The sequence below is a fragment of the Haliaeetus albicilla genome, chromosome 22 (genome assembly GCF_947461875.1).
Source record: "Haliaeetus albicilla chromosome 22, bHalAlb1.1, whole genome shotgun sequence".
NCBI classification, from domain to species: Eukaryota; Metazoa; Chordata; class Aves; order Accipitriformes; family Accipitridae; genus Haliaeetus; species Haliaeetus albicilla.
In genome coordinates, this window is record NC_091504.1 from 8,307,553 (window position 1) to 8,323,328 (window position 15,776).

Here is a 15,776-nt window from a genome sequence, read left to right on the forward strand (position 1 = left end):
GAGATAATGAACACAGCAACTGCAATCATAACCCAGAAAGCAAACACCTTGTGAGCAGTGTTTCCATTTTATTTTCCAGATATCGTGTTCATCTCTGATCTCTTCCCTGTTCATTGCTAACCACATCCAATCTTGCATCATGTATATCTAACTTCCAAGTGACACTGCGGGCCTTTATTGAAATATGTTCACTATGTCCTCTCTTGCGTTCCAGGGAGTGCTTGGTGTTCAGCAATACATTGTGACCAGTAGCATACAGCTGGCTATCTCTGCACTCTTTCTCCAACTAGCTGAGGCGGTGCTTTCCATTTCAAGCATTGCAGCTGGGATAAGCTATACAAAAAGAATAAAAAGAGAAGTACCTATCCCAAGACAGCTAGGATGCTACAGATTAAGCTGCTTCGATTACAGTCACTAAATATACTTTGGTTTTTCATATGAAATACCAAAAGGAATCTGTTGGAGACCCCTGAGTCCCTTGGGTAAGTTCATGCTCCTCTTACTACCCAGGATACAAGCTCTAAAAGGCTGCCAGTGAAATCCAGGCCCTTGTAGCCTCTTGAGAATATTTTTCCTATAAAGCTGCAAAACCGTGAGCAAATAGCCTTGTATGATAACTCAGAGGTAGACGCACAGGGGAGGTTGCTGAAAAAGTCTTGGGTAGTTAGGAAGAATTAGTCTTGTGTTAGAAAGCTTGTTTCTCAGTCTGGTTTGCCTGGAAGCTGAAGCACCCATGGTGTGTCCTTCCCATCTCCCAGCACAGCAGCAGCTGTGTTATGGACAGTCGCAGTTTGGAGCACGAGCAAGCCATGGGAGATTTATATAGGCTACTTAGGCAGTTCCTTGGTTGGACTTGGTGGCTGTGGTTGATCGCTCTTGGTCTGGCTTGCAGGAGGGGGCCATGTGGTCTTCTGATGAAGATGGCTGAAAATGAGAAATACGTTTTACATGGTTTGGGAGAAGGATGCAGAGGATAACATGAAGACAACACTCATTATTTAGGAAAGAGAAGACGAGGATCTTGCATGGCTAGTGGATTGTACTGGCCATCTGTTTTGTCTGAAAATGCTTTTCATAACCTTGGAATTATGGTTTGCAAATGCCTACTTTGTACTTAACTAAAAAGCTGTGCTGGCAGATGTTCACGTTGAGTTAAGGTGATCAGCTATGACAGTGGCAGTACACATTTAGGTTGCAAAGTGCCCTTTCAGCAGATATCTTTAGGACATGGGTCTGTTAAATATAAGCCATTTAAGAGGTTTTAGGGAAATTCATAAGATAGTGAAGGTCCAAACAAAGCCATGTTGTCCTGCTCTCCTTGGCTGGGACTTCACAGCATCTTGATACCACAACATGAAGGATTAACACATTCAGTGATGCTTTTTTCCCTTACTCAGAACTCACAGTGGTCTATAAAAATGCCAGCTAGGCAAGCCATAGAACCATCAATTTCCATCTGGCCTGAAGGAAAAAGAACATTTTAGAAAACAAAAGAGAGATTCAGGAATTCACACCGTACTTCACTGTGCAGGGCAGGAAGTCTCTTGCTGTCTGGGAAGGGACGTATTTCTCTGACATGGCCATCTGGAGGCCTCTACAAGATTATCTGGTTAAAAGTTGTCAAGCAAGAGTTTTGATTAAAAAAACCAACAAAACAAACAGGAATTTTTACTATGTGTATTGTCAAAATTACAGACCATGGCAGTTTTGACACCTACTCCTTGTAATTTGGGATTCCTTCAGCAGGCAGGCACTGGTCCCTGTCACATGGCAAAGCTGCAAATGTAAGCACACAGCCAAGTATAAGTGAAGGGTTAGAAAACATGCCCAATGCAAGTAGCACTGCTACATTATGATAATGCACATTTAAATGATGCAGGAACTCTGAAAATGCTGACACGCTCATATATCCGAGGTGCTCCTTAAAGGCTACAATTATTTTCCTTGTGTCTTGTGCTTTGAGACAAAGACAATGCTGGACCATGGCCATGTTTAGTTGGTGAATAGCATCAAAGAGTAAAGACTGGGCACCTATTTGGGACTGTACGCTCACCTGATCATGACACAGAGGAGATCAGAAACTCTCCTTTTGCAAGGAAGGAGACAAGCAGGGGTCAAATAACTTCTGCCAAGAAATGTTTATGGCTCATGAGGGGAAGGGAGTCTAGCCTGATTTGCACGCCAAGGAAACAGGGAGATTACTATTCCCCTCTGCTCAGCATTGCTGTAGTCATACCTGGATGGTGTAATGAAAGTTTGGATCCCTGGCTCAAAGCTATTGAGAAACTGGACAGCGTCCAGCAAAGGAAGCCCTAGGGCTCATAACCTGCAAGGAGAGGCTGGGGAGGGCTGAGGGAGCTGAGCTTGTTTAGCTTGGCAAAGAGGAGGCTGAGAGGCAATTTTGCAGCACCCACTCCTACTTCAAGGGCAATTAGAAAGATGTTGGAGCCAAGCTCTTCTTGGCAGCGGCAGACGATATAACTGGGGGCAGTGGCTACATATTGCACCTGGGGGAGTTCAGGCTAGATGCTGGGAAAATCTTTTTCACAGAGCATAATGCAGCACGGGAACACATTATCCAGAAAGGCTGTGGATCTCCGTCCTTGGAGGCTGAAAGCACAGCTGGCTAAGCCCACTGCAGATCTGGTCTAGTGTGATGGTCCTACCTGGAGCAGAAGATTTGACTCCTGATCTCCAGCAGTCCCTTTCAACCAGCATTTCTATGATTCTATGAATCCATCCTCCTGCCTGTTCAGTTTTTTCCCCCGGATAAATGCCTTTCCTCTGGCCCTGGGCAAAAGTCACACCCTTTGACTCCTTACACTGCAAGTCTGCATTTCAGATTCAAAGATGAGTCACATGGATACACGGAGGGCAATTACATCCGGTTAGCATGAGAGAATCAAGTACATGTATGGAAGGCTTAACTAGTATGGCAAAAAATATGGAAGGTGGTAGGAACTGTAAATAACACTAACAGACATCCTTGAGACTTGTTTGGATTCAGGTTTCTCCAGTTAATTTAGTGCTTACCGTCCTTGCTGGAGAGGATTGGTGCTAACAGTTCTTTAGCTTCTGATAGCAAAAGGTCAACAAGATCTGAAGATGGAAGAGATGTATCTGAGACTGCGTCTGTTTTATCCTCTTCTGTTTCACTGTTGACTCTTATAAATATGGAAAGTGCCATCAATACTTCTATCACAGAATGGTCATTGAAAATCCTGGCCAGCCTCTTGTGAATGATATTCTATGTAAATCTGTGTGTTTGGTGGCATTGCGTCTCGATCGCTCAGCAGCACAGGAGTCTCTCTTTTAGACATACTTGCATCATTGTGTTACAGACAGATATCAAAGTATTTTTTTAGAATTTCTCAAAAATATTTTTCCTTCATTATATTGGAAGTAACCACCTTGGAAACTTAAAAATGATTTTCAATCATTCTTAAAAACTGGCTTTTTTAATCGGGCTGGTCATTATCAATGGGACAGTGACCTTTCAATGATTTAATCAATTAAAAGCACACATAGAGTTGTGATACATTTTTTTTTCAAGTGATGGGAGATAGGTTCAGGTTGAAGGAGAGTCCAGAAGCCTGAATTATATTTCTGCAACTGTTCATGCAGTTGAGAGTCATGCTAGCTCTTTGCTTACACTCTACCAGTTACTGTAACTGCTAATAAAAAAGGACACGCTCTTAAAGCCAAAAACTGATTTGTGTTAGGAAAACCAGGTGGGTCAAAACTCTGGTTCTTTGAAACAACCTGCTTAGGGTCTCTGCTAACAAGAGCAACTTAACCAGAGGAGTGTTTCACCTACTCACTCCAAAAAAAAGCCTGAACGGAGGCCAGCCCCCCCCAAGTACCAATCCACCAGCAGCCTCCAGATCATCTTTCCCCAATGGTTTCAATTCCTAAGCGGCAGTATGTTTAGAAACTCAGGGTGGGTTACATTTGAATCATCTTCCCCTGGGAAAGGTTAGAAAAGGACATTTCATGTTCCTGTTCAAGATTCCCAGAAGCCATCTCCTACCTCTTCTCATCTGGTAAATGACTGGGTGTGCTCAGGACCTTGTGGACGTTCTGCCATGCAACAAGAAAAAAAAAAAAAGGTTTCAAACTTGTAGGAATGAATAATTCCTGAGAACAAACCCCATGGGTTTTTCCTAGTGATCAGATTTAATATGACAGTAATCAGCTTCTGCTTATTCATTGCCCTTGAAGCGAATATCTCAAGGCCTTTTGCATCTCAAGCAACATTCACAGCCTATGCAAATATACAGACACATCTAAATTATGCATTTTAATACCAACACTAAAATATATGAAATGCAACATAAAAATACTCTTCCAAAGAATAATTTTGCAGGCTATGTTTCAGTGAGCCTTGATCATTGCTACTAGCAATCCCTGGCTTCTGGATTGTACCTGCACGTGTAAGCTCTCATTACCATGCATGGTTAGTGAATTCTCAAATGCTACTGAGGGGTCTATAAAAAAGGAAGATATTTCGTTCCAGTGGTCAAAATCCTGTGATGTTTGACCCTGGGGCCAAGTCAAATTCATTTCCAAAGTCCGGCCCCAAACCGCACAGGCACTAGCATGTAGTGCTGCAGGTCTAGAGACATTTTAATTCTTCCTTCTCTGAAGCAGAGGACAGAGCATCTACGCTTCCTTGCACTCCACTGTCTCCTATTGATTTTGAGAGCTCTTGGGACAGGTTACTAGTAGCTGTAGCAGATATAGTGAATACTAGTGCTTCCCATGCTGGCCAGCTTACTAATTACACAAGCTTGTATACCTAATACAGGTAGTGAAGTGGAAGAATAGTCAATTAAAAGACTAAGCAATTATGTGTGAGATTTTGCAGGAAGTCTGGGGGAAAAAAGCAGTGGAAGAGCAAACCCACTCTTTGAGTTCACATTTGTTGTGTAGAAAAGCAACTGTCAGCTATACAAAGGCAAGGTTAAAACATGATTTTGACCGTCATGTCCAACAGAGTTCCTGGAGCAGCCTCAACCGTCACGGGGGGACCAGTGAGCCAGGGACAGCAGAGCCACCAGGCGAAACCTGCACCCTCGTGTTTACATAGCTCTCAGGTACATGAGTGTGTATGAGTTCATTCCCTAGTTTCTCCTAACCAACAGACAGTGCCTTTTTAGGATAAGATAGAATTAAAAAAATGCCTCTCTTGCTTATAGAGCAGGAAGTTCTTTGGACTTGCAAAATCACTGTTAAGGTAAGAGGCCACAGTGATGCCACCAGCTCTGGGGGTGGTTCAGCACTTCACCTGCACAAACAGGAGCAGTTTCCTATTGCAGATCTCCAGGCGCTTCCGTGAGACTTCTGATTTTCGTAACTGGCCGTCAGCCAGGGACAACTGTCTTTTCAGTTCCAGGATGTCCTCCTGAGACAAGGCCAGAGGAAGAAGAGAATGGTGATGACGATGCTCCAGCCTTGGCTTTTGGAAACACCACTTTATGACATTAGCTACAAATACAAAACTGCTATCCTTTTGAAATGGACAGTGGAAATTACACAGATTATAACACAGACCCAGAGACCGTGCTGGCCTTGGGGCCACACAACAAACGATTTATGTGCTACATTCATTTTCTCCTTTAGACATAGAAGGAGAGGAACCCACAGAAGAAGGGTCAGGAGGGTTGTGTGTTTTTTCCCAGGCTGAGGAGTTGCATTACCTCTATTTCAGAGACATGTTTTGCTTTCTTCCCCGCCAGCTGTATCTTCAGTTCTGCAATTTCAGCTTCCAGCAAGTGGATCACTTCCTCGTAGTCCTGCTCTGCACTGTGAGCCTGTCTCTGCACGACCTCTGCCATCTGCAGCTTGCTGTGCAGCGTCCGGTTCTCGGAGAGGAACCCCAGTGCTTTCTGGAAGCAGCGAAAAGTTCTGATGAATGCACCACATCCCCGTCAGCCGCCAACCACCAAAACTACCCCAAGGTCCCAAGCAATCTCTTCACTAACCTGGTTCAGTCTCTGAAGCTCATCTTCCATTGACTTCTTGCTGTTCTCCACCTCTTTCAGGAGAGACTACGGAAAATATTTTCACTGGATTAGAAGCAACAAGCGACAGGACCACTCTCCAAAAGACACCCTGGTCTTGTAGCCCCTACCGACTAGAAGAATATTTTACAGAAGCAGTCGTGTGCACTCTCCCCTGCCACAGTGCTTTTTGGGCTGCAACCTGCATGCCTGCAGAAATCCACCTGGATACCACCATGGTGCTAACAGCCATGCTGGCAATCTGCAGCTGGGTCAGGAGGGGAGGACAGGCGGTGCTTCTGTTATTCATGGACTTGAATGATTTGTGAGACACGTTTTTGTATTTTTAAATCTATTTACTCACTGCTAAAAAGTGACTGCATACTTCAGTACAAATAAGCTTTCATTTGAGGTTGGGAGTGAGAAAGAAGCAATTAAGGAGAGCTGAGGGTGAGTCTCCTTTGTAACAAGGAACGTGCAGAATGCAAACTGGTGACTTCTTAAGAGGGACAGGCAACACCATTACCCTCGCGTACGACTACAGAGAGCTACAGCAGAAGGCACCAGCCAAGAAATCTGCTCAGAGGAGAGTCTCCACCTTTAGCCTTCGGACTTCTTGCCGCAGATCCATCATTTCCAGTTGCAGCTGCTCCAGCTCCTCATTGCCATTACAGTTGAGAGAGTCGAAGATCTGCAAGGCAAAGGGACAGACAGCATCATGCACCGCTTATGCTTTACCAAAAAGCAGGCATATTGTTTTCCATACCCAGAATAACAATGAATCAAAATCACTTTGGAAAGGAGTCAGCATTTTTATGCAACAGATCAAAAGGCACTTTAAATAATTCAACTGCAGGGTTGTTTTTCACCCCGCAGGATTTCACTCTCTGATCCCTGACATTGCTGGAATAGCTGTGCTATAGTGAATTTTCACTTTGTGAGCCAGGAGAAATTAGTTGGAATTGATTAATTATAGCTAATTTTCCTTCTGCATCTCTGCCAGGCTGCTTCCTTCATATCATCCCATAGGTATTCTTATTTCCCTATTAAAAATGAGAAGTTTGAGGTCTTTTACAGAATTTCCTATAATTGAAATGATAAATGCATAGTTCTGCCTTCTCTTTATAACTCTAGAACAACCAGAAAATGGTAATTTAGCTTTTCCCACCTCAGAATTTCATGAATTTAACGTAGAAAATTCATTGATTCAATGTAGAAGAGCATTGGACTGACTGACCGGAGAGTGAAAAGCTGATGTATCCAGCAAACTGGCTACTTCGTGCTGCGTGAAGAGTATGGAGTTGGAATCCAGACCAGCCTCATCCAGCTCCTCCTGCATCACATCCCTGAGTGCTTGGAGAAGATCTGTGAGAAAGAATTAGTTTTTACTGGGCTAAAAGAGGAAGCTCTGTGTGTTAGGAGAAAATGCCACCGATTTGGGGGACATCCATTGACTGCCAAGCAGAGCAGGGTTAGAGATGCCAAACAGTCTTCTCTAACACTCCTGGGTTCTTTGGCAATCCTATCAAGCTTAAATAAGTTGTTGACAATCTTTACCAGACCCTTGTTTCTTTTCCAGCTGAAAAAAAAATCAAACTTCTACCCCAGATATTTTCACAGTGGAGTTTTCACGACTGTGCTTCTCCGAGTTTTAAAATTTTAAGCCAAAACCACATTTCTCTGACAAAAGGCACCCGCTTGCCTGCTGACATTTCTCATGTTGCTGATTTAAACAAAAAACAACTTGATGACTTCAGCACTTAGAAAAGGTGTTAAATTGACAAGTCTGAAACGCCAGATTCATTTCGCTTTCAGACCTGGAGAAAAGCACGGTGCGAGGGGCCGCGTGGGACAGACGGGAGCTGGCGCAGCGGAGGGGAGGCTGCACCGTGGTCCCAGCCCCTCCAGTCCTAAGCCCGGGGCTGCAGCAGGAATCGGAGCCTTTACCTCAAGAACAGCCATCTTCACTACCAGGGCATTTGCCAAATACCCCTAATCATCCTTATTTCTATTGCCACCAACTACGAAGGCAGTCACTCTTAGGAGAGGTGCATGGTTCTGTATCCCATCACTCGCTTTGCACAAAAATGACCATCCAAGAGGCGTTGTGCTTTGCAAGGCTGTTCTGTCCGGTGGGGACATTGCTGCTGGTGGGGACATTGCTGCTGGCTCTGAATTTTTGTGAAAAAACTTCTGGAGAGCAGACCCTGCAGGCCAGATATGCTCTGGCAGGTCACAGAAAGTGGAGCAGGCTTTTATTTTCTGCATGTCCTCTGGCCAGCTCTTGCTTGGCAAGCTGGGTGTTAAGGAAAGTGAGCCCTTGCACTGACTTTCTTGTATTTTCATTTTACATATGCTTCTACCAAACACCTTCTTTTGTATTTGTGACTTTTCGTAGCTGTTTTAGGCTACATCAATACCCAGCCAGGTATCTTACCTGCCACCTTTCACCAGATGCCCCTCTTCTTTCTTAGCCTCCAGCAAAGCTACACAAAAATTAAAAAGCCCGTCACGCGCAGAGCTGCCCGCTCACCTCCATAGGCCACCGTCCCCTGTGAGTCTGTGGTCAAGCTTTGCCGTAACTGCCTCTTCTTCTCCTCGCTCACATCCAGACCAAGATACTGCAGAACCTTGAGCAGAAACAAGGAGCCTTTAAAAAGAAAAATACTGGAAAAGCAACTCTTTGAAGTAGGTGCCAGGAAGATGCTTGGTGCTGGGTTTTCTTGTGGAAATGAGACAGGCAGCATCTCCCAAAGGAGTGGGCTTGGGCTGGATTTCCAGTCTGTCCTTTTCTACACATGTACTGAAATGTCTGTTCCTGAAGACAGGGACACGTTCACATCTCTCCAAGAACATTTTATACAGACTGCAAGCAGATTTACAGCTATGACAAACTGTCAGGAGCTTTATCGAAAGCCAGTGGAGCTGTGGCAAGGCCCAGTTGCCAAGAGCTCAGCCTCTCCTCTTTCTCTTACTGCCCAGGAATTGTGTTCGGAACCGAAAAGATAAAAGTATTTCTCACAGCAACAGGAGACATTCAAACATTTTGCTTCTTCATTGCACCTTTTGCTCTCTCATTACGCCTGATGCCCTGTCTTCTACTGATATTTATCAATTCAACCCCAGGGTGCCACACAGAAGCAGATAAACCTGTGCAAACCCCACTTTGCTTCTGGCAGCAGCAAGTAAAAGCTTTTAAAAGTCAAGCTCAGCAGACTCTGGGAAAGAGCCCATGTTAAACACTCCCCTGTCCCAGGCTGCACCCGTCGCTCTTGCTCATGCATGTACAGCACCTCCCGCGTAGTCCCCTGGAAAGGGGCTGGAGACGAGTCCTTGCTCACGTTTCTGTCACCAGCAAGCCCACAGGACCTGTCTGCTCTCACGTGCTGCCTGCGAGGCCCATTTGAGTCCCACCTCCTGCTCTGCCTGCCAGCCCTGCACAAGGCAGTGCTGCTGGCTCCCGGGCTTTGGGATGCCCCGATCCTCAATCTGCAGATGTCGGCATCTGGCGTGGGCCACCCCAAAACCATCGGAGACGTGTGCCAGTCGGCGTGCATCTCCTGCCCCTGGCACTGCTGCAGCTGCCTGCTCGTAACGCTGGCTTTTAAAAGGGAAAGCCAAGCGTCCCCACTCCTCCCACCAAAGAAAAGCTGCTTTTATACCCACGACGAGCAGAGGTCGCTGCGAAAATGCAGTCCTAAATCCTGCTTTAGGAGAATTATGCAGGCTTAGAAGAAAAGTTCTGCTTGCGTGGCTTACGCGCCCGGGAGGCGAGAGCAGCAAAGGGGCGAGCGCTGCGTCTGCCGTGGGGTGGCAGCAGCTGCTCGTGCCATCGGGCCCACTGGGGTCCCCAGCCCTGCAGAAGGGGCTGCATTCCCACCCCCGCCCCCCTTATTGCCAGCAGTACCCGGGGGGGGGACATGCACCCCCAAACCAGAGCAGGAGCACGGCCTCTGCTCTTCGCCAGGGTCTCGGTGAGCAAATGGGAAGCTCCGCTCCCTGCCTTTTGATGGTGCCCGTGGAACGTATTTTCCATAAAATGGTGAAAGGGGCAGTGGTTCTGGCTGGATCCTCGGTGAGATATCTTGTATTTCAGCCTTCCCTCGCCCACACCAGGCTGCCCGAGGTCACCCCAGCAGCGACAGCAGCACTGGAAAGTTTGGAGGGCAGCTGCCTGTACCTACAGCCCTGAGTCAAATGCATTACATCCAAGGGAGGAGATTACATCTCCTCTGCCGGGAGGAGACTTCTGGAGCTCCCCGGAGCATTGAGAAATAGCCAAGGTGAGCCAAGGTGTGTTTAAATGCCCCTTCAGGATGTTTGACTATGCCCTCTTCTCCCTTTTTACCTTTAAAGGCTGGACCCAACCTCCAGCAAACTCCACTGAAGAGTTGAGATGCTTTTTTTCTTTTCCAGATTCTTGGTAATAAATACAGTTTGGTGGCTGACTCTTGCACCTCTATCTCAAAAAACAGATTAATTAATTGTAGCATGTGAGTGGTGTGATGCTAGTAAGGAAAGCAGTGTTCTGAGCACCGCAGCTGGCTCTGCTCTCCACATTGCCTGGGCTATTGCTATTCCCAGCACAGCCCAGTCAGTATCCTATATCCTAGGGAAGTGAAGGAGAATTAGGCTGGAGCAGGCTGTTTGGCGGAGAATGCTGCATGTGTAGATTAGAGTACTGATCAAGTGCTTTAGCTTTATTCTGTGCAAACAGGCAGGCTGTTTCTCTTTGACTATTCAGGTTTGCATTTTTTAGTCCTTGCAAAAAACAAGTGACATAGTGACCCCCATGCTAGTACCTGGCCTGGTACTCCCATGCCCGAGTGCGACGTTGGTGCAAGAAGCAAAGCTGAAGTGTCTCGATCGGTTCTTTCACAGAAAAGCAATACAAGGAGTCATGCAAGCTTATCGTGTTTGCCAATAATGTGGCAGCTGGAAGCAAGCACGTATCACACCAGTGGACTATTGTGTGCATTGCACGCCGCAGAGAGGATTGAGATGAGACCTTGCTTTGGGGAGAGGGACCCGTTCTGCTTTTCTGCTTACCAGTTCCAATTTCCCATCCTTGAGACGGATATGGGGATCCAGTGCTACTTTTGGTTTGGTGCCTGAAGCTGCTTTATGATTAGATGCCGAAGCAGGTGCTGAAAAACCAAAAAGAAATGTTAATGGAAGAGCACTCGAGTACAGGAAAGAGATGCCTGCAAAGCAAAATTCAGAACTCTTGTTGCATGAAATATAATGTGTGTGCAGCAGGCCAAAAATCAAAGACTGGGATTTACTAAATCCGGTCCTGGAAGGCTGAACTAGGCCACTGTTGAAAAGATTTGATACTGGGGCAAACCTTTACTGAAACTGGGCTTCTGCATGGTTTAAAATGGGATGTTTCATCCAAGGACCTAGGACTGCAAAAATAGCACTTTGGAAATTTCCAATCACAGGTTTCTGTGGAGTCTTGGGGTCTGTAGTTATGGTGATCTGGGCAGGGGGGAAATATCTGCCTGGCTCTTGTCTTCTCTAATTGATTAAGCAAAACTGAAACCCAACATTTTGTAAAATGCAGCCTTGACTTCCAAAATGCCCATGGAAAAAGGAATCGACAGATTAAAAGAGATGTGGAAGAACACCAGTGCAAAACTTTTTCCCTCCCCAAGACTGCAAAAAGCCTTGAACCTTTTTCCCTCAGTTGGGCAGCAGCGTTTTTTGAGTAGAAGAAGCCACTTGCATTGCAAGGCATGCACAGAGGGAGAAGAGGCAGAAATAGCAGCTGCTTTGCTGGTGAAAAGCTGTCATGAGATCAGAAGAGCCAGCTGCTGACAGCTGGCTCATCCTCACCGCCACTGCCTCCAGAGATGAAATGGAACAGAGCTCAAACCCTGCTGCCATGCCCTGCCACTTGGGCTCCTCCATCCCTGGAGGGAACCTCACCTTTACATTATGATTAACCCTTGTCCTTAAGAAACCATGACATTCCTTGGGAAAAGGGCTGCAGAAGGTGTTACCCACTCTGGAACTCCTCTGCCAGACTCCAGAAAGGTGCAGGACTGCTGTGCCTGCAGCCCTGCTGCCTGCCCCTGCTCGCCCTCAAACTATCAGCCCGGGTTGGTGACAAAATTCCTTCTCATGCCAGTGGCACAGGATTTGCCCAGCAAGCAATTTCTTTCACCTGCCTGTGATCTGATTAACATCACGGGAAGCCCCATCTTGACGAGTAACACTGCTTCTCCTGAACTACCGTCGGGGCAGAGACCAGGTGCAAGGAGAAGGCAGCGAGAAGCAGTGGAGGTGCTGCACAAGCGTAATCCTCCTAATCCAGGTATTCATCTGCTCTGCTAACGCTAGCAGCTGGGAAGCAGCAAGAGGTAATAAATGAGTTTGCTGGATTGGCCACCAACACTTTACTCTGCAAAGTTCAAGGGCAGAGCTGTTACCCTTCGACGCATGGCTAATCAGGATTAGCTCCACGTGGCTTTGCTGTCAGCTCTGGACACGGAGATATCCAGGGCATCCATCAGGCACCCAGAGAGACGCAGTCACTGGCCCAGGCTCCAAGCCTGGCTGCTGCTCTTTCAAAGCCAGTTGTCTGTTTTCATGGATGACAACACTGACACAAAGCCTTCTCAGCATTTCACATTAAAAAAACTGCATGTAATAAAATCCCCTAGCTAAGTCAGGAAGTGATTAGGTCATTGCTGTTTGCTGGATTGCCTACATGACCCAGGGCTTTGCTCCCCGTCACCAGGAGCTCTGGCTTCAGGATGGTCGGGATAGGGAGGACAGACCAAGGGCAGTCCCTGTCCCAGGGTCTCTGCAACGCAGAGCATGGAAGGCGAAGGCTGAAGCCTGCTGAGCTTGCCCAAGGTGAGACAGGCATCCCTGGGAGCAGAGTACTGATGCACGCCCAGCCCAGCACTGTCTGCTCCCTGTCTCTCCCACTAATCTCAGGTATAGACTAAACACAATTTACCTTGCAATGCTCGCTCTTAGCCTTCCAGATGGAAATTACAACACGGCACAGGGATTCACAAGTGGGGCCAGTGCCTCGGCAGCGCATGGGGAAGGAAGTGCCGTCGGACTTGCGGGCGCGAGAATGATGGGCAGCGCTTGCTAGGGACTGGCTAGGGAAAGCCCGTCTTTTCCTCAGGACAGGAGTAACCTTCATATCATAGGGACGTGGGGTATCTTGCTGGAGGTCATCTCCCTGGACACTGGATCATGGAGATTATTGAGGTTTCCTGCAATTCCTAAGGGATCTGTGAAGCTGCACAGCTACTGGACTTCACCCCCCATTGAACAGAGTAGGTCTCTCCCACAAAAGGTAAGCACTCAGTAGCAGACTCAGAGCATGGAGAGAAAACACAGCTTGGAAAAGTAAGCAAAAAGTGAAGCTTGGATGTAGAGAGAAATCTGACTTAATCACATCTATAAGCAATTTCCCAATTTGACCAACTGAGGGCATCCTTAAATGCCTGTATAATGCCCAGGGTTGCTGCGTACATTACAGCTATCATTAATTGACCTTTTTTATACTGTGTCTCTGAGGACCACCCGTTCCCATTGCATACCTGCAATGAGACCTGCTGCATGCAAGTCTGATATGATCTTTGCATGTGGGCAAAGACACTGCAGCAAATGAACCACAGGCTGAGAATGGAAGAAGTTGTGTCTTATGAATTCTCTGAAAGCTTTAGTAAAGAATTTTGCTACTATGGACAAACATGGACATAATTACTACCTGTTGAGTAAGCCAAGCTGCTACCTTCCCTCTCTCCTAGCAGGCTGAGTCTCATTATCACCCCATTAGATTCCACTACAGCATTATAAACACTGATCAAAATTAATTTCATCATCCTCAGCACCGAGGAGCCAAGGCTGTGTTTGTCACCCACACAAAGAGAACAATTTAGTGGGACTCTTACCTGAGACTGTAAGCTCCGGTGGGCAAATGTCCGGTGACAAAGAAGGCACAGGAAAATGATTTTCACGTCTATTCTAGAAAAACAAGACAAAACAGCACAGACAGTTGCTAAGCAGAATCTGTTGATGTAAATGAAGAGCAGAAGATAGAGGTGTTCAGGAGACAGCAACCCATCTGGCCCATAAAGAGCAAAGGCACCACATACACCTCTTGTGCTGACGGGCCAAAAGAGACTCAAAGGATTTCTCTCGGAGCAGTTCGCACAGGCATGTTCCTGAGCCATCTCAAAATCTCTGGTCACACACAGAAAAATGAGTTTGTCATTACTGTAACCGTGAGTGAGAGCTGAGGATTAATTTGACCTTGTATAGTTTCTCCATAGAAGTTCTCCCTAAAGCTCTGCATCTAACCCACCAGTGAGGTCTTGACCACCGAGGCAGTGCTTCCATAGCTGGGAACATACATGCAGAGAGGGGCACAGGACTGGTGCTGAGGACATATGGACAGGTAGCAGAGGTGCCTGAGCATGCTTTCCCTAGTGTGGAAGGCCAGACTTCATTAAAAGTTCCATCTTTTATCAGCAAAGTGAAGAAATGAGGAATTAAATTCCAGCCAGCAATGTAATTTTATATAGGTGCACAACACTACACAAGCACACCTTCTGCTGGTGATGAAGGATCTAACTACACTACTCAGCTATATGTATATGGGCTAAGGCTGACTTTCATAAGCACATCTCCAGTCTGGTACACCCAAAGGCAACTTATATATGACATTCTTGCAAGTCCATTTCTCCACAGGGTCTGGAAAGAAAGACCTTTTGTGAATTATGTTTGTATGAAAGGAACATCCAGTTGGCCTTTTCTAAAGGCAGTTTATGTGGAAGAGGGCAGTTGCATCAGCCCAGGAGAGGAGTGACAAATGCACAGAATACAGCCACAGACCTAAATTACTGTGAAGGTTGTGTGGTTAAACCCCGTCTCACCACGCACAGCTTGAGCACTTGTCTCTGCAAACAGAACATGGAGCAAGGCTTCACAGCAGGAATGAGCCTGGCTTATCATTAGACTAGTGAAGAACAGAAATGGGCTGCTTAGGAATGCTGTGGATTCATCCTCATCAGAGGTCTTTAAGAATAAAGAGTTGCTCCTGCCTTTAGGTAGGAGTCTAGATCAAACTGACTCCTGAGATCCCTTCCAGCTCTATGACTGGTATTGAATGAGATGCAGGTTGCTATCCACAGAAGGGTTTTGTTTTTTTAAAACCTGAGACTTCTGAAACAGGTCTGAATTCAGGCCCTGGAGATGAAACTCGTCTCATTACCTCCACAGATCCTTCGCTGTCTCGAACCCAAGACAGAAGAAACAATATTTCAGATTTAAAATACCTGGCTGTAAAGCAGGGCTACATACATCAGCATTGCAGGCTTTCCACCATCCAGAAGGACTGCCATGGAGTCCCTAAAGAGGAGTTTTCTGATCAAAGAAAGACATCTGTGGTCTTAGATATGAACTTTAACCTACCTCTGGGGACCTCACATGGACCTTCAGTCTGGAGGAACTCAGACCATTTCCCACAGCCTTTGGAGGTGGTGATGGGATGTTGTTATGAACTGACAGTCCAGGATGTAACCGTCCCCTTCCAGGAATAAAGGCCACTTCTGTGTTTCCCTCGTGTCTTAAACAAACGACAAATACAGAACATTTTATTAACCAAAAAAAAAAAAAAAAAGCACAAATTTGCAGAACTTCCATGCTTGTGGTTCTTTCTCCAGGACAATCCACTTAAGCCCATGTAGCCTGCACAAGTGTAGCTGAATCTCCATCAGCTGTGCTGCTTGTTTGAACTTCAGT

The 15,776-nt window shown here is 46.3% G+C and overlaps 1 protein-coding gene across 5 annotated transcripts in view; it reads right to left on the bottom strand.

The window, feature by feature from the left end:
* Positions 1–46: 46 nt before the first annotated feature.
* Positions 47–15,776, bottom strand: part of LOC104321295 (syntaxin-binding protein 4) — a 47,466-nt gene continuing 31,736 nt past the window's right edge. For 3 of the 5 annotated variants that reach the window (XM_069809624.1, XM_069809626.1, XM_069809625.1), the window contains exons 10-21: positions 15,447–15,600; positions 13,925–13,997; positions 11,052–11,149; positions 8,536–8,632; positions 7,240–7,367; positions 6,601–6,693; positions 5,985–6,050; positions 5,700–5,888; positions 5,288–5,404; positions 4,031–4,080; positions 3,034–3,164; positions 47–924 (exon numbers count right to left, since the gene is read on the bottom strand). In XM_069809624.1, the coding sequence (XP_069665725.1) occupies positions 686–924; positions 3,034–3,164; positions 4,031–4,080; positions 5,288–5,404; positions 5,700–5,888; positions 5,985–6,050; positions 6,601–6,693; positions 7,240–7,367; positions 8,536–8,632; positions 11,052–11,149; positions 13,925–13,997; positions 15,447–15,600 (1,435 nt within the window). In that variant the 3' untranslated portion in view covers positions 47–685. Of the gene's footprint in view, positions 925–1,718; positions 1,777–3,033; positions 3,165–4,030; positions 4,081–5,287; positions 5,405–5,699; positions 5,889–5,984; positions 6,051–6,600; positions 6,694–7,239; positions 7,368–8,535; positions 8,633–11,051; positions 11,150–13,924; positions 13,998–15,446; positions 15,601–15,776 lie in introns of those variants that run through there. The other 2 variants (XM_069809627.1, XR_011329270.1) reach the window with 2 other exon arrangements.